Source organism: Mobula birostris, chromosome 12, assembly GCF_030028105.1.
Source record: "Mobula birostris isolate sMobBir1 chromosome 12, sMobBir1.hap1, whole genome shotgun sequence".
Taxonomy (NCBI): domain Eukaryota; kingdom Metazoa; phylum Chordata; class Chondrichthyes; order Myliobatiformes; family Myliobatidae; genus Mobula; species Mobula birostris.
In genome coordinates, this window is record NC_092381.1 from 9,405,908 (window position 1) to 9,424,820 (window position 18,913).

At 42.9% G+C, this 18,913-nt stretch overlaps 1 protein-coding gene across 18 annotated transcripts in view; it reads right to left on the reverse strand.

Annotated features, from left to right (window-relative positions):
- adgrl2a (adhesion G protein-coupled receptor L2a) overlaps window positions 1-18,913 on the reverse strand; it is a 958,846-nt gene that overhangs the window by 15,389 nt on the left and 924,544 nt on the right. For 13 of the 18 annotated variants that reach the window (XR_011887962.1, XM_072273294.1, XM_072273297.1 and 10 more), the window contains 2 exons: window positions 11,483-11,651; window positions 2,682-2,822 (listed from right to left, as the gene is read on the reverse strand). Coding sequence is in view for 17 of the 18 variants with exons in the window: in XM_072273294.1 (XP_072129395.1) it covers window positions 2,682-2,822; window positions 11,483-11,651 (310 nt within the window). In the remaining variant the exon portion in view is untranslated. The remainder of the gene's footprint in view (window positions 1-2,681; window positions 2,823-11,482; window positions 11,652-18,913) is intronic. The other 5 variants (XM_072273299.1, XM_072273301.1, XM_072273310.1 and 2 more) reach the window with 1 other exon arrangement.

The window sequence follows — 18,913 nt, forward strand, 5'->3', positions numbered from 1 at the left end:
CAGGCGTGCCCATAACTAAGGGCGTGGGATTTCAGAGTTGAATCCCGACGTCATCTGTGCACCCTCCCCGTGGAATGCGTGGGATTTCTGCGGGTGTTTTGGCTTTCTCCCACAGCACAGAGATGTATGGGGTAGCTTCCTTGGTCATTGCAAATTGTCCCATCATCGGGTTAAGTTTACATCAGGGCTTTCAGGGGTTGCTGGGGTGGCGCTCCAAAGGGTTAGGTGGGACTATTCAGTGCTGTATCACTAAATAAGTAAGTTGATAAGACATGAGAGCAGAATTGGGCCATCGAACCTGCTGCATCGTTCCGTCATAGCTGATTTAGTTTCCCTCTCAACCCCAATTTCCCCAAAACCTTTGACACCCATACCAATCAAGAACCTATCAACCTCCACTTTAAATATACCCAATGGCCTTGCCTGCACTGCTGTCTGTGGCAATGAATTCCACAGATTCACCACCCTCGGGCTAAAGAAACTCCTACTCGTCTCTGTTCTAAAGAGGCCACAAGGTCAAGAAAGGCTAGAGGGGACTGAGCAGAGGGTGGGGGTGGGGTGGGAGAGCCAATTTTACGAATTGTTATGAGTTGGGAACATAAAAGAAGAAACATTCAATAATAAATTTTTTATAGAGCACTTTTCATACAAATGATGTAATTTAATGTGCTTTACAATGGTGTAAACTAGAAATATAAAACAAAAGACAAAAAGATATTACTTAAAAGCCGGGTTAAATAAATAGGCTTTGAGCTGGTGTTTAAAGTGTAAACTGAGTCTGCATCCCTTATAGTTTTAGCTATTGCGTTCCACAGTTTAGGAGCAACCAAATGAAGACTGAGAAATGGAGAAGCTCCAACCAAAAGAATCCAAGGTATGGCTCTGAGCAACAGAGAGCAAGTTTGAGACGTAACAAGTTGGCTCAGAATCCATGGAGCCATTGACTTTGGTAATGAAGTGTAGGATTTCTTCGAAAGTAACAATGCTAAATTAAAATATCCGGTGTTAATGGCACCATTAAATACGAGGGTAAATGAAAGAGGTGTAAACATGCATTTTTGACATCACTGCTGTATAATTTATAATGAAGGGTGTGGAACTTCACCAACTTGGCTCATGTACATCTTGGAGTTGTAAGATTGTGGCTTTGAACTTTGCAACCTCAGCTAGTATTTTAAGCGTCACTTTTATGTACATATAATCAATCTGTGAACAGTATAAAAGCCATCTTAAATATTTATATTTCTTGTTTTTTATTATTGTGTTCTTTTCCTTAGTACGTTTTTCATATGCTGCATTGGATATGGAGTGACAATTATGTTGTTTTCCTTTACACTCGATTACTGGAAAAGACATTAGATAATCTTGAATTTGATAACATTTACTGAGATGTTGCTGCATTACTGGATAATATTGTCCAACACATTTCGGGTAGCTTGATGTGACACTTTTCCAAAAAGAAGGGGGCTGGGTGGGTGAGTATACATACTTGGGGTATGGTGGGCAGTTTTGGGTCCCTTATCTAAAAAAGGATGTTTTGGTGTTGGAGGGGGTTCAGAGGAGGTTCACAAGAATGATTCTGGGAATTAAGGGGTTAACACATAAGGAACATTTGATAGCTTTGGGCCTTAATTCACTGGAAGGTAGAGAATGAGGAAGGATCTCATTGAAACCTATTGAATATTGAAAGTCTAGATAGAAGTGGATGTGAAGAGAATGTTCCCTGTAGCGGGGGAGTCCAGGACCAGAGGGCACAGCCTCAGAATACAATGACATCCCTTCAGAACAGTGATGAGGAAGAATTTTTCCCCCCAGAGAGTGGTGAATCTAAGCAGTTCATCGCCGCAGACAGTTATGAAGGCCAACTCATTGTGTAAATTTAAAGTGGAGGCTGATAGGTTCTTGGTAAGTCAGGACATCAGAGATTAGTGGTTAAATCAGGAGAATAGGGTCGAGAGGATAATTGATCAGCCATGCCGAAATGGCGGAGCAGACATGATAGTCTGAGTGGTCTAATTCTGCTCCTGTGTCTTATGGTTGAGGCAGGTTCAACAACAAGGTTTAAAAGACAGAGATTGGACATCGCTCGACCTGCCACACTGAGGACCATTCTGGCCCGGTCTACAGAAGGCTAGGTAACAAGCCAGACTCAGCCGTGTCAGCATTGTTAGGGAGAGCCGGTCAGTTTCCACAATGCGCATGCAGTTCAGTGACAGAGATTGGCAGGAACATCAAGTTACTGCAGGAAAGCCGGGAGAAGAAGAACATGCTTGTTTCTAGGAACACGGTACTGGGGCAATTCTCCCCTTACATCGATCCCATTGTCCAACCATTTTCACATAATAGGTGCAGCAAAATTAGGAGAAAGATCATGGAAAAGGCACCTTCAAGTTAGGCAGCAGAGAGGTTGCACCCTGTTATGAAAGCAAGCTACTCGAGCAGTTCCATTTTAACGTCCATTCCCGAAGAACACATCCAGTTCCCTCATGGAAACACTCCACTGCAGCCTCAGTATGCTTCGTCCCATCATAACAAACTGAGTCAAAACCATTTCCTCCTTCCTTGTAATAACTTTGTGTCCATCCCTTCCAATCACTTTCGGCGTCCTGGTTAAACCCCACTCTTTCTGACCCCTGATCCACCCAGACTGCACGTACCCCACCACCAAACTGGTAAGTCACCTGTCGGAGTACCTGGCTGCCGGAAGAGTAGCGGGCACTGGTCCTGTTGGTGGAGGGCTTTGCTGAGCTGTGCGAGCTCTCGGTGGTGAGCCTGCCGCAGCAGTTGGCGTAACGGAAACACTTCAGGTATTCCTTGCGGACCTGCGGACAAGCAGAGCGGTGAGTGATTACAGGATACTGAAAAGCACGGCTGATATGCAACACCGAATGCAGAATATAGAACATAGAATAGTACTGCAAAGGAGCAAACCCTTCAGCTGATCAGTTACGATTAGCATACAGGAAATGCTGGAGCAACTCAGCAGATAAGGTAACATCTATGGAGAGGTTCTGATGAAGGGTCTCTACGAAATGCCGACTGTTTATTTCCCTTCATACACGCCATCTGTCTTGCTGAGTTCCTCCATCATTTTGTGTGTTACCCTAGATTTCCAGCACCAGCAGAGTCTCCTGTTTAGAGGAATAAACAGTTGCTGTTTTGGGCTGAGACCTTTCAGCAGGGCTCATGAAGGATCTGGTCCTGAAACATCGACTGTATATTCCCATCCACAGATGCTGCCAGATCCATTGAAGCTAAAGCATCACAGTTTGTCCTGCAGTCCTGATGAAGGGTCTTAGAAACATAGAAAACCTACAGCACAATACAGGCCCTTCGGCCCCCTGAACTGTGCGGAACCTGAGAAATTACCTAGGGTTACCCATTGCCCTCTATTTTTCTGAGCTCCATAACCTGAAACATCAACTGTTAATTCCTCTCCATAGATGCTGCCTGACTTGCTGAGTTCCTCCAACATTTTGTGCCTGTTGCTCTGGATTTCTAGCATCTGCAGAATCGCTTGTGTTTAATATTTGCAACATTGCCTTGCACAGCTCTTGAACCCAATCCCTGACTAACAAAGGCTAGCACACCATAGACCTTCTTAACTAGAGGGTGGTGAGTCTGGGTAATTCATTAGGTATATTTAAAGTGGAAGATGAAATGTTGAACAGTTAAATTAACTTTTCTAATTAACTGACTTTACTAATTAAACTTTTTTCCATAATCCATATCCCTCCGTTCTCCATATATTCTATCTGACTCTCAAGCTACCTGGCAGCTTCTTAAACAGCTCCATCACATCTGCTTCCTCCAGCACCCCTGGCAACTCGTTTCAGGTACCTACCACTCTGTGTAAAAAAAAAAAACACTCCAAAGTTCAAAATACATTTATAATCAAAGTATGCATACTATATACAACCTTGAGATTCGTCTCGTTACAGGCAGCCATAAAACAATGGAACCCATTAAAACAAAAGAAGACTGGCAAACTTCCCTGTACATCTTCTTTTAATTTAATCCCCTCTCGCCAAAAATGCAAAACCTGCTCTATCTGGCATTTCTATGCCGAGAAAAAGATTCTGACTCTCTATTAATGCTTCTCATAAATTTAATAAACATCTTTCAAATCTCCCCTTATGTCTTTGACGCTCTAGAGATACCAGTCCCAGTTTGTCCAACCGCTCCTTACAGCTTGCAGACAGAAAAATAAACATAATCTTGTGGATTTTAAATCCATGGGTTGCTGGCAGCATGACTGGAAGGGCTGGAAAGGCCTATTCTGCGCTGTATCTCTAAACAAATAAATAAATTCCTGCTTTCTTTCCAAGATGTAATTAAACTTTTAAGTCATAAACAGACATCTGTTAGTAATCTTCACAATTTTATTGTTTCTCGAAGTATACAGCATTTATTACCCCTCAACCATCAGGCTCTTGAACCGAAGGGGTAACTTCACTTGCCTCATCATTGAGATGTTCCCACAACCAATGGACTCTCTTTCAAGGACTCCTCATCTCATAGTTTCAATATTTATTGCTTATTTATTTATTATTATTTCTTCTTTTTGTATTTACGTAGTTTGTTGTCTTTCACACTCTGGTTGAACACCCTGGTTGGACGGTCTTTCATTGGTCATCTTATGGATATTATTCTATAGAGTTATTGACATGCCCATAAGAAAATGAATCTTAGGGTCATATATGGTGATATATATGTACTTTGATAATAGAATTAATTTGAACTTTGAACTTGCGAAGCAGGCCATTCAGCCCAACTGGCGCATGCTAATCACTGGTTCAATTTGCCAGCACTAGGCCTGTATGCATCTAAAGGTCTTAAGTCTCCGGGCTGACGCTGGCTTCAAATTGTCTGCGATCAGATCTCTGATTTTAAGAGGGATCATTTACCCAGAGTGCTGTTGGAGAACTTGGCAGACATTTCACTATTGTTAATAAAAGTCAACAAACCAGTTGTAAATGCAGTTTTAAATAGGCCTCATTCATTAGATCAAACAGATTTATAGTTTTGACATGATAAAAGTTTGACATAAATACATTGAGGATCTGGCAACGTTCTTTCCCAATAAGAAATCACTTTATGTTTGGCCTTATTCCCTGGTGGATTGCAAAATCATTAAAGGTTTCTTCCTAAACAGTTAACAGGCCTGTTGGTCCAACTGGGCCATTCTGACCAGGGTATCAAACCAAGCTGGCCCCATTTGCCTGTGTTTGGCCTGTTTCCTCTAATTATAAGGAACTCTCATGTGTTGAAAGATGAACTCTTGATCTCCCAATCTACCTCATTAAGGCCCTTGCACTTTAGTTGTCCATCTGTTCTGGACTTTGTAACTGCAACTACACTCAGTGACCACTGTGTTGGGCACAGGAGTAGAACCCAGTGTAGACTTCTGCTGTTCTAGCACACCATCTTCAAGGTTCGACCGCCTTGTGTGTTCAAAGTTGTTCTTCTGCACACCACTGTTGTAATGTGTAATTATTTGAGTTACTGTCACCTCCCTGTCAGCTTGAAACAATCTGACCATTCTCCTCTGACCTCTCTAATTAACAAGGCGTTTTCACCCACAGAACTGGTGCTCACTGGATTTTTTTTTTTGTTTTCTCATACCATTCTCTGTAAACTCTAGAGTGAAAATCCTAGGAGATCAGCAGTTTTTGAGATAATCAATCCACCCTGTCTTGCACCAACAATCATTCCAAAGACAATTTAAATCACATTCCTTCCCCATTCCGATATTTGGTCTGAACAACGACTGAACCTCTTGACCATGTCTGTGTGCTTTTATGCATTAAGTTGCTGCCATGTGATTGGCTGATTAGTGTGTTTGCATTAACAAGCAGGTGTACAGGTGTACCTAATAAAGTGGCCACTGAGTGAATTTCCTTCTGGCATTACAATGGCTGTACACTCTCTGTTTCCTTTCATTGCTTATCAAACAGCCTCTTGGATGCATCTATCGAACTTGCCACCACGACCACCCTTGGACAGACATGCACCTGGATGAAGAGGTGGAAGGATGGTTGAGTAAGTATGCGGACGACATGAAGATTAGAGAAGTTGTGGATGGAGCTGCAGGTTGTCAAAGGTTACAAGAGGATATAGACAGGATGCAGAGTTGGGCAGAAAAGTGGCAGACGGAGTTCAATCTGGATAAGTGTGAGGTGATGCATTTTGGAAGGACAAACCAGAAGGATGAGTACAGGGTTAATGGTCGGTTACTTAAGACAGTGGATGAACAGAGGGACCTTTGGGTTCAAATCTATACATCCCTCAAGGTCACCGCATGGGTTGATAGGATAGTTAAGAAGGCCTATGGGATGCTAGGCTTCATTAATGGGATTGAGTTCAAGAGTAGAGAGGTCATGTTGCAACTCTACAAATTGCTGGTGAGACCACACTTAAGAGTATTGTGTTCAGTTATGGTCACCTCATTATAGGAAGGATGTGGAAGCTGTGGAGAGGGTGCAAAGGAGATTTACCAGGATATTGCCTGGATTGGAAAACAAGTCTTAGCAAGGTTAGCAAGGCTGAGACTTTTCTCTTTGGAGCGTATAAGGATGAGAGGGGACTTGATAGAGGTCTACAAGATTATGAGAGGCATAGATAGGGTGGATAGCCAGTACCTGTTTCCCAGGGCACGAATAGCAAACACCAGAGGGCATATGTACAAAGTTAAGGGAGGGGAGTTCAGGGGAGACATCAGGGGTAAGTTTTTTGACACAGAGGGTTGTGGGTGCCTGGTATGACTTGCCAGGGATGGTGGTGGAGGTTAAAACATTAGGGGTATTTAAGAGCAAACAACAGGAATTCTGCAGATGCTGGAAATTCAAGCAACACACATCAAAGTTGCTGGTGAACGCAGCAGGCCGGGCAGCATCTGTAGGAAGAGGTGCAGTCGACGTTTCAGGCCGAGACCCTTCGTCAGGACTAACTGAAGGAAGAGTGAGTAAGGGATTTGAAAGTTGGAGGGGGAGGGGGAGATCCGAAATGATAGGAGAAGACAGGAGGGGGAGGGATGGAGCCAAGAGCTGGACAGGTGATAGGCAAAAGGGGATACGAGAGGATCATGGGACAGGAGGTCCGAGAAGAAAGACGGGGGGGGGGGGACCCAGAGGATGGGCAAGAGGTATATTCAGAGAGACAGAGGGAGAAAAAGGAGAGTGAGAGAAAGAACGTGTACATAAAAATAAGTAACAGATGGGGTACGAGGGGGAGGTGGGGCCTTAGCAGAAGTTAGAGAAGTCGATGTTCATGCCATCAGGTTGGAGGCTACCCAGACGGAATATAAGGTGTTGTTCCTCCAACCTGAGTGTGGCTTCATCTTTACAGTAGAGGAGGCCGTGGATAGACATGTCAGAATGGGAATGGGATGTGGAATTAAAATGTGTGGCCACTGGGAGATCCTGCTTTCTCTGGCGGACAGAGCGTAGATGTTCAGCAAAGCGGTCTCCCAGTCTGCGTCGGGCACCGGACGCAGTTTATCACCCCAGTCGACTCACAGGTGAAGTGTTGCCTCACCTGGAAGGGCTGTTTGGGGCCCTGAATGGTGGTATGGGAGGAAGTGTAAGGGCATGTGTAGCACTTGTTCCGCTTACAGGGATAAGTGCCAGGAGGGAGATCAGTGGGGAGGGATGGGGGGGGACGAATGGACAAGGGAGTTGTGTAGGGAGCGATCCCTGCGGAATGCAGAGAGAGGGGGGGAGGGAAAGATGTGCTTAGTGGTGGGATCCCGGAGGTGGCGGAAGTTACGGAGAATAATATGTTGGACCCGGAGGCTGGTGGGGTGGTAGGTGAGGACCAGGGGAACCCTATTCCTAGTGGGGTGGCGGGAGGATGGAGTGAGAGCAGATGTACGTGAAATGGGGGAGATGCGTTTAAGAGCAGAGTTGATAGTGGAGGAAGGGAAGCCCCTTTCTTTAAAAAAGGAAGACATCTCCCTTGTTCTAGAATGAAAAGCCTCATCCTGAGAGCAGATGCGGCGGAGACGGAGGAATTGCGAGAAGGGGATGGCGTTTTTGCAAGATACAGGGTGAGAAGAGGAATAGTCCAGATAGCTGTGAGAGTCAGTAGGCTTATAGTAGACATCAGTGGATAAGCTGTCTCCAGAGACAGAGACAGAAAGATCTAGAAAGGGGAGGGAGGTGTCGGAAATGGACCAGGTAAACTTGAGGGCAGGGTGAAAGTTGGAGGCAAAGTTAATAAAGTCAACGAGTTCTGCATGCGTGCGGAAGCAGCGCCAATGCAGTCGTCGATGTAGCGAAGGAAAAGTGGGGGACAGATACCAGAATAGGCACGGAACATAGATTGTTCCACAAAGCCAAAAAAAGGCAGGCATAGCTAGGACCATACGGGTGCCCATAGCTACACCTTTAGTTTGGAGGAAGTGGGAGGAGCCAAAGGAGAAATTATTAAGAGTAAGGACTAATTCCGCTAGACGGAGCAGAGTGGTGGTAGAGGGGAACTGATTAGGTCTGGAATCCAAAAAGAAGCGTAGAGCTTTGAGACCTTCCTGATGGGGGACGGAAGTATATAAGGACTGGACATCCATGGTGAAAGTAAAGCGGTGAGGGCCAGGGAACTTAAAAGCATCGAAAAGTTTAAGAGCGTGAGAAGTGTCACGAACATAGGTCGGAAGGGATTGAACAAGGGGTGATAAAACAGTGTCGAGGTATGCAGAAATGAGTTCGGTGGGGCAGGAGCAAGCTGAGACAATAGGTCAGCCAGGACAGGCAGGTTTGTGGATCTTGGGTAGGAGGTAGAAACGGGAAGTGCGGGGTGTGGGAACTATAAGGTTGGTAGCAGTGGATGGGAGATCCCCTGAGCGGATAAAGTCGGTGATGGTGTGGGAGACAATGGCCTGGTGCTCCTTAGTGGGGTCACGATCGAGGGGTAAATAAGAGGAGGTATCCATGAGTTGTCGCTGTGCCTCGGCAAGGTAGAGGTCAGTACGCCAGACTACAACAGCACCCCCCTTATCGGCGGGTTTAATAATAAGGTTAGGATTAGTGCGGAGGGAGTGGAGAGCAGAGCGTTCGGAAGGAGTGAGGTTGGAATGGGGACAAGGAGTATTTAAGAGCCTCTTGGACAGGCGCATGGATGAAAGATAAATGGAGGGTTATGGGGTAGTGTGGGCTTAGTACTTTTTTTAAACTATATATTAAAACAGTGAGGTAGTGTTCATGGGTTCAATATCCATTTAGGAATTAGATGGCAGAGGGGAAGTACCATGACAGGACTGTCAATATTTTCACACAATTAATGTTATTTATTGTGATACAGTGGGGAACAGGCCCTTCCTGCCCTTTGAACCACACCGCCCAGCAATCCTCCAATTTGATCCTAGCCTAATCACGGGACAATTTGCAATGACCAATTAACCTACCAATTGGTACATCTTTGGACTGTGGGAGGAAACCAGAGCGCCCGGAGGAGACCCGGGGAGTACTTACAATCTCATTACAGACAGTGGTGGGAATTGAACCTGTGTCAGCTGTACTGTAAACCACAGTGCTAACCACTACGCTACTGTGCTGCCCCAATGATGTTCTAATAATGGATCCAAAACATAGCCTGGATGGTAGAAATAAAAAAAAATTAATAAGCTGTAAATACTCACCAGGTTCAGGAACTGTTATTGCTCCTCAACCATCTAACTCTTGAAGCAGAGAAGATAATTTCACTCAACTATACTTGCCTCATCATTGAACTGTTCCCATAACCTATGGGCTCACTTTCAAGGACTCTTCATCTCATCTTCTTGATATTTATTGCTTATTTATTTACTATTAATATTCTGCTAGTTTTTTTGTTCCTTTGCATTTACTGTGAATGCCCACAAGAAAATGAATCTGAGGGTAGTATATGGTGACATATATGTATTTTGATAATAAATTTACTTTGAACTTTGAATTTTGAGGTCAGACAGTGTCTGTGAAGGGAGAAATAGATTTAGTGTCTCAGATGAACAATATTTCATCAGAGCTGGGAATGGCCCAAAACAAATGAACAAACACAAGAAACTCTGCAAATACCGAAATCTTGAGCAACACACAGAAAATGATGGAGGAACTCAGCAGGTCAGGCAGCGTCTATGGGAAAAAAGCATAGTCGACCTTTCGGACAATACGCTTGAACAGGACTTCTGAAATAAGTTTATGTTAGTTTGCAGAGAGGATGGAGAGGGATCAATGGGTCAAAGGTGTTGGATCCTGATGTTTTTCATCCGAGGTACTTCAGAAGTCAAGAATGAAGCATAAAACTTTTTGCTTTTGGTTGCTTATTAAGCGTTACAAGAATAAAATGAAAGGAAAGGCAAGAGAAAAAAAAACAAGAGACAAAAATCTTGCAGGGGTCGGGGGAAGACAGGGACAAAGAGACTAATTCAACGTGGTTTGGTTTTCTTGTACCAGTTTGCTGATAACATTAAATTCCATACAAATTCCATTGCTTAAATTAACCAATAAAATAGCCCCTATTCCAGTAATGGGATACCCACCAGTAAAACAAAGTTTCTACATAGATATAAAGCACAGCTAATTTTATCAAAATGCAGACAGGCATAAGAAAGTTAAACTCCAAAGGAAATAACAATTTATATATTTATTTAGAGATACAGTGTGGAACGGGCCTTTCAGCCCTTTGAGTAGCACTGCCTAGCAACCCACCGATTTAACCCTAACCTAATCACAGGGCAATTTACAATGACTAATTAACCTACTAATCAGTATTTCATTGGACTGTGAGGGTCTAACAAACGTTATATCTGGTAAGATGAGACATGGGTTTCATCTCCCTGTTTCTCAGAGGACATGGGACACAGGAGTCTCTTGATATTTTCACGGAAATGCTTGTGATTCTTTTTCAGTGTGCAAGTGTAACAAACTCATGTTCTCAGTGTTATTTTGTTCACTTGTACAGTTTACCTTTTGCTCTTTTTGGTTGTTTATCAGTCTTTATGTGTAGATTTTCATTGATTCTATTGTATTTCTTTGTTCTACTTTGAATGCCTACAAGAAAATGAATCTCAGAGCTGTTTATGGTGACATATACATACTTTGATAATAAATTGACTTTGAATTTTAAATAATGTGTAAGATTTTATGTATGTCCATGTATGTGTCTACGTGTGCGCGCATGCATATAAGCATGTGTGTCTTCATGTATGTGCATGTGTCTGTGTGCGTGTGCATTTGTGTTTGTGTGCACATTCATGTCTGTGTATGTGTCTCTGTCTGCGCATGTGCATATGTGTCTCTCTGCGTCTGTATATGTGTTTATCCATGTATGTACTTTTAACAATACATACTCTCCTCTCTCTATTTAGGTCACTATGTGAACCCTGACAAAGCAGAAATATTTATAGACTCGAGGCATTAACTGTTTCTCTCTCTAGATGCTGCCCAACCTGCTGAATTTTTGCATTTTTACTAACAAACCCTGTTCCCAGGACTGGACAGTCACTTACCTTTTTCTGCAGAGCACAGTGAAATATAAAAATAAACATCCCCTGGAAAGTGTTGAAGATTGTGAAGAGATAGGCCATGACAATGGACTCCTCGTTGATGAAAAGCAAACCAAATCCCCAAGCCAAGCCAAGCAAACAGAGAAGAGCAAAGGCACCCATAACCCAGGACCTGGGGAGAGAGAGAGAGAAAAAAAGCATAAAGCTGATTAGGTTAAAACCTACATAAATGCCACTTTAAAAGACACAGCCTAATAGCAGCTTTTAACCATTAATACTACAGCTGTCTCCGCCAGTAAGCAGATTAAGTATGATCTCTCCTTTTACATTCTAGCTCCATTCCAGCCAGCTATGTGGGTTGCTGATATGAAGAATGCTTCTTTCTCCCACTCAGATCAGTGACCTTCACTTTAGGCAACAGATTTCTCTTGAATTAAAATGCAGTCGTGTGATATTAATAACTTTAACCTTTCCACATTGATGAGAACTGTTCACACCCATTGTTCGAATGGAGAACCAGCCCAAAAATCTTTCTTACCAACAGAGGACGAGGAACATCAACCTTTTTTATTGATCCTTTATCACTTGTATCACTTTACACCGATTGGCAAAAATGTTAGCATACAGTCGGTGGTGACTTTATTAGGTACACCTGTACATCAATACAATATCTAATCAGCCAATCCCATGGCAACATGTCAATGCATAAAAGCACGCAGACATGATCAAAAGGTTCATTTTTTGTTCAGATCACATACCAGAATGGGGAAGAAATGTGATCTAAGTGACTATGTCGAATGATTGTTGGTGCCAGATGGGGTGGTTTGAGTATCTCAGAAATTACTGATCTTCTGGGATTTGCATTTGCTCTCTAGAGTTTACAGAGAGTAGTTCAACAAGTACCTAGTGAGTGGCAGTTCTGTGGGCAAAAATGCCTTGTTAATGACAGAGGTTAGAGAAGAATGGCCAGACTGGTTCAAGCTGACAAGAAGGCAACAGTAACTCAAGTAATCACATGTTACAACAGTGGTGTGCAGACAGCATCTCTGAAAACACAGCATGTCAAACCTTGATGGACTACAGCAGCAGAAGACCACAAACATACACTTAGTGGCCACTTTATTCGGTACAGGAAGTATGTTCACATGACTTTTCAGCTTCCTAAGCACCTCCTCCTTAGTAATAGCAACAACACTTATTTCTGCCTGTGACACTTTCACATCTCTTACCCTGGTAAGTGTTGTTGTAATAGTCTTCACAAACATTGTGATTACTGTACTGTGTGAGCAGAAGCAAAGGGGTAAGAAGAAAAAAAGAGGGAGAGAGGAAAATGCTGCAGCTTTTGTCTCTCTCTCTTCCTCTCCTGCTTCCCCTCTCTCCCCTTCCTTCCCTCCCCCTCTCTCTCCTTCTCTGTCTCTGTCCATGCTGTATGCAGGGAAAGTGATTTTCAAACATCTCGCCAGCTGACATCAATAGGCATCATGTTCCTTTCTGGCTTTCCTCTCCCCATCTAACCCACTCTCTGCCTAAACCCTCAACTGCCTCCCAGGGTCCCAGAAATGCTTTGAACCCAGCTGGCTGGTTTCTCCACCATTCCAGCAACTGAGAAGCAACTTTGATTTTTTTTCTTCTCTTTCTTATAAATTGTCCTCAGTGCCAACCCAGACTGCATCCGATCACAAGGAGAGCTGCTGGAAAAGGCATTGCACTATGGCTCAGCCACGCGACTGTTTCAAAGAGTAAACCTTCGGCAGAGATGTGTGTGGTCTCACTACAATCCACTGCCTTGTGGTTCCTTTCATTTTTCCACGCAGTGAAAACGTTCAGCCTGTTAAATCTCCACAGTCAGAAATAAAAAAAATAAACTGCCCAAGACTCTCACAAAATCTTCGATTTACAACATTTGTAGAATGTACCAAAAGAAGTCTCCATTTCCCCAAAGTTCACTGGGGTAAATACAGGTATGCCAATGGGAGCAGCTTCATTTTTAAATTGCTTTTATTTTAGTATATGGGATATCAGTCTCTCAGCATCTATTTGTTATAGCAAGTAATAAATTTCCTTTCACTTTGCCCATCTCTAAGTACTGCTGAGATAGTAGTGTTGAGGCCCTTTCAGTAACTGTTGCAGTCTGTGTGGTAATGGTACCCTTGGGTTGGAAGCCCCAGGATAGAGACCCATCAGTACCCATATAATGTGTGGCAGTAAATATTCTGACTCAGGAGAGGGCATGTGGCCGACTGTGTTTGTGTGTGTGTGTGTGTGTGTGTGTGTGTGTGTGTGTGTGCGCGCGCGCGCACGCGCGCGCTGGATTGCTCAAAGCTATAAAAATCAACCACTACTCTGTTAACTTCCGCCAAGAATGGCTCACGAGAATGATCCTATGAATGAAAGGCTTAACATATGATGATCATCTGATATCTCTCGGCCTGTACTCGCTGGAGTTCAGAAGGATTAAGGAACATATTATTGAAATCTACTAAATTCTGAAAGGGCTGGATAGAGTGGACATGCAGAGGATGTTTCCTGTAGTGGGAGAACATAGGGTCCAGGGCACAGCCTCAAGATAAAGGGATGTCCCTTTAAAACTGGGATGAGGAGGAATTTCTCCATCCAAAGGGCTATGAATCTGTAGAATTCATTGCTACAGATAGCTATGGAGACCAAATCACTTGGTGCATTTAAAGCAGAGGATGCTAGTTTGTAACTGATAAGAGAAAAAGAGAGAATCATGTCAAAGAAAATCAGCCATGATTTAATGGTGGAATAGACTTGATGAGTCAAATAGCTGAATTCTTCTTCTATGTCTTCTGGTCTTACTTTGCTCATTAAACTCAGAAAAAAGTAAAGTGTAAAATTAGTTGTTAAAAAGTTGCAAAATTAGTCAACTCCATCATGGGCATTAGCCTCTATAGTATCCAAGACATCTTCAAGGAGCGGTGCCTAAAAATGGCAGTGCCCACCACCCAGGACCTGCCCTCTTCATACTGCTGGTGTGGAAAGGAGGTACAGAAACCTGAGGGCACAAACTCAGTGATTTAGGAACAGCTTCTTCCCCTCTGCCATCTGATTTCTGAATGGTCATTAAACCCATGAACACTATCTCACTAATATTTCTTTTTTCCTTACCTGTCCATCACCTCCATATGGTGATCCTCCCCCTTCCCTTTATTGCATGGTCTTGTACACTCTCCTATCAAATTCCCCCTCCTCCAGCCCCTTATCTCTTTGTTTCACCTCTACTCCTTTCCTGGTTTCACCTATCACCTACCACCTTGTACATCCTCCAACCCCCCCCCCCCCCCCCGCACCTTCTTACTCTGAATTCTCGTCTTTTTTTCCAGTCCTGGTGAAGGGTCTGGGCCCAATAATAATAAAGAGGATACCAAAAATTTCCTGAGGTACATAAAGTGTAAAAGAGAGGTGATATCGGACCACTGGAAAATGATGCTGGAGAGTTAGTAATGTGGGGGGACAATGGAATGGTGGACAAACTGAATAGTATTTTGTATCAGTATTCATTGTGGAAGACACTAGCAGTATAGTGGAAGTTCCAGGTGTCAGGGGTCATGAGGTATGTGAAGTTACCATAACAAGATAGAATGTTCTTGGGAAACTGAAAGGTCTGAAGGTAGATAAGTCATCTGGGCCAGATGGTGAACACACCAGGGTTCTGAAAGAGGTGGCTTAGGAGACTGTGGAGCCATTGGTAATGATCTTACAAGAATCACTAGATTCTGGAATGGTTCTGGAAGACTGGAAAATTGCAAATGCCACTCCACTCTTCAAGAAGGCAGAGGCAGAAGAAAATAAATTATGGGGCAGTTAGTCTGATTTTAGTGCTTGGGAAGATGTAGGATTAAGGATGAGGTCTCAGAGTACTTGGGGGTACATGATAAAATAGGCCTTGTTCAAGATGGTTTCCTCAAGGGAAAATCTTGCCTGACAAATCTGTTGGAATTCCTTGAAGAAACAACAAGCAGGATAGACAAAGGAGAATCGACTGATGTTGTGTATTTGGATATTCAGAATATCTTTGACAAGGTGCCACACATGAGGCTGTTTAGCAAGCTAAACACCCATAGTATTACTGAAAAGATTCCAGCATAGATAAAGGAGTGGCCAATGGGCAAGAGAGAAAAAGTGGGAATAAATGGAGCCTTTTCTGGCTGGCTGCCAGTGACTTGTGGTGTTCCACAAGGATCTCTGTTGGGACCAATTCTTTTTACATCATATGTCAATGATTTTGATGATGGAGTTGAGGACTTTGTTGTAAAGTTTGCAAATGATACGAAGATAGGTGGCGGGGCAGGTGGTTTTGAGGAAGTAGAGAGGCTACAGAAAGACTTAAGACAAATTAGGAGAATGAGGAAAGAAATGGCAGCTGGAATACAGTATCGGGACATGTATGGTCATGCGCTTTGATAGAAGGAATTAAAGGGTTGACTATTTTCTAGATGGAGAGAAAAAACAAAAAACAGGTGCAAAGAGACTTGGGAGTCTTTGTGTAGGATTCCCTAAAGGTTAATTTTCAGGTCGATTCTGTGGTGAGAAAGGCAAATGCGATGTTTGTAATCATTTCAAGAGGACTAGAATATAAAATCAAGGATAGAATGTTGAAACTTTATGAAACAGTATTGAAGCTTTACTTGATATATTGTGAGCAGTTTTGGGCCCCTTGTCTTAGAAAAGATGTGCTGAAACTGGAGAGGGTTCAAAGGAGGTTCACAAAAATGATTCCAGGAATGAATAGCTTGTCTTATGAAAAGCGATTGATGGCTCTGGGTCTGTATTCACTCGAATTAAGAAGAATGAGTGCTGTGACCTATCGAATGGTGAAAGGCCTTAATAGAGTGGATGTGAAGAGGATGTTTCCTATGGTGAGAAAGTCTACATTACCTCACGGTGATGACACAGTCTCAAAATAGAGGGACATCCTTTAGAATGGAGATGATTTCTTTAGCCAGAGAGTGGTGAATCTGTGGAAATCTTTGCCACAGGGGGCTGTGGGGGCCAAGTCTTTATATACATTTAAGTTGGATTTGATAGATTCTTGATTGGTCAGGGCATGAAGGGATATGGGGAGAAGATAGAAGATCAGGGCTGAGGGGAAAATGGATCAGTCATAACGAAATAGTGGAGCAGACTTGATGGGCCAAGTGGCCTAATTCTGCTTCTATATCTAATGGTCTTATGGTGAATGGAAATGTTGATTGTATTCTTTTCCATAGATGCTGCCTGGCCTGCTGAGTTCCTCCAGCATTTTGTGTGTGTTGCCTTATATATATATATTTATCATAATTCAGTTTTTTTCTATATTATGTATTGCATTATACTGCTGCCATAAAGATAACAAATTTCATGACATATGCCGGTGATATTAAACCTGATTCTGATTCTGAAGTGATTCACTTTGAAAGGTCAAACTTGAAGGCAGAATGCAGGGTTAATAGCAAGATTCTCAGTAGTGTGGAGAAACAGAGGCATTTTGTGCTCCACGTTCATAGCTCTCTCAGTTGCCGCACAAGTTAATAGGTTGGTTAAGGAAGCGTATGATGTGTTGGCCTTCATTAGTTGGGTGACTGAGTTGAAGGGCCGTGAGGTAATGTTGCAGCTTGGAAGTATGATTTTTGGTTCTGTTCATCTCATTATAGGGAGGATGTAGAAGCTTTAGAGAGGGTACAGGGGAGATTTACTAGGATGCTGCCTGGATTAGAGAGCGTGTCCTACGACAATAGTTTGAGTAAGCTAGAGCTTTTCTCTCTGAGGTGAAGGACGATGAGAGGTGACCTGACACAGGTGTACAAGATGACACAGGTGTACATTGATCAAGTCAGAGTCTTTTTCCCAGGGCAGAAATGGCTAATACGAACACTGTGTATTTAATATTTCAGTAATCTTGTTAATATGTTGGTTTATTAAGCATTCTTGGTCATTTAAATATTTCATTATGGGTTACATGTATAAATACGTGAATTGCATATGTCATCACACTACCACAAGATGTGTGCGCACCCGCTTAAAGTAAAATATAAACTAAAACTTGCATTTTGTGACTCTCTTGTTTTCCTTTGAATTGGTTTATTGTTTTGAAGTTACAAGACATAACAAGGAGGGGGGTGTAATTTTAAGGTGATTGAAGTATCCAGGAAGTGTCAGAGGTAGGTTTTTTTTTATACAGAGTGGTGGGTATGTGTAACATGCTGTCAGAGGTGGTGGTAGAGTCAGATACATTAGGGACATTTAAGAGACTCTTAGATAGGCACATGGATGAATACAAAATGGAGTGTATGTGGGAGGAAAAGATTAGATTGATTAAGACTAGGTTAAGGGGTCAGCTGAAGGGCCTGGACTGTGCAGTAATGTTCTACATTCTATGATGAGAATCAGAATCAGGTTTAATATCACCAGCATAGGTTGTGGAATTTGATGTCTGCGGCAGCAGTACAATGGAACACGCAATTGTAGAAAAAAAAACTGTGAATTACAGCAAGTACATATATTAAATAGTTAAATAAGTTGTGCAAAAACAGAAATAGAAAATTAGTGAGGTAGTGTTCATGGGCTCAATATCCATTCAGAAACCAGATAGCAGAGGGGAAGAAACTGTTCCTATATCACTGAGTGTGTGCCTTCAGACTTCTGTACCTCCTTCCTGATGGTAGCAATGAGAAGAGGGCATGTCCTGAGTAATTGGTGTCCTTAATGATGGATACCACCTCTTTGAGGCATCGCTCCTTGAAGACGGCCTGGATACTATGGAGACTAGCGCCCATGATGGAGCTGACTAATTTCACAACTCCCTGCAGCTTTTTTTGACTCTCCGTAGTGCCCCCACCCCACACCAGGTGGTGATGCAGCCAGTCAGAACGCTCTCCATGGTACATCTGTAGAAATTTGTGAGTGTTTTTGATGACAGACTAAATCTCCTCTAACCTCTCATGAAATATGGCAGCTATCATGCCTTCTTCGTAGTTGTGTCGATTTGCTCACTCTTTCCGATTCTGATCCCTCTATCCGGACTGGTGTGTGTATTCCTCCTTGTGAATCTTAGTCCACTTCTCCTTCCAAAATGGCCTTCACTACCCTTGGAAACAGAGCATCTAGTTCCTGATAACCAATTTCCCAAACCGCACTGTACTGTTATAGAATAATACCTGCTGTCATTATTCTATGCAAGTACCGTAAGTTGCTATGTGGCTGGCAGTTATTGAACAAGCCAAGAATGTAGTTATCACAGAGCCCCTTGACAGCCACTGGATTGTTGACAAACAAGCCGCTTCAGTCTCTGAAGAGTGCAAAATTATGAAGAAATACTTTCCGCTACCAAGGACGAGAAAGCCATTTAGCAAAACAAACTGCGTTAAGGCATTGTAAATATCCATACAAACAGTGGCCCGGGTTTCTAGAATACCAGTGAAATTACTTCACTTC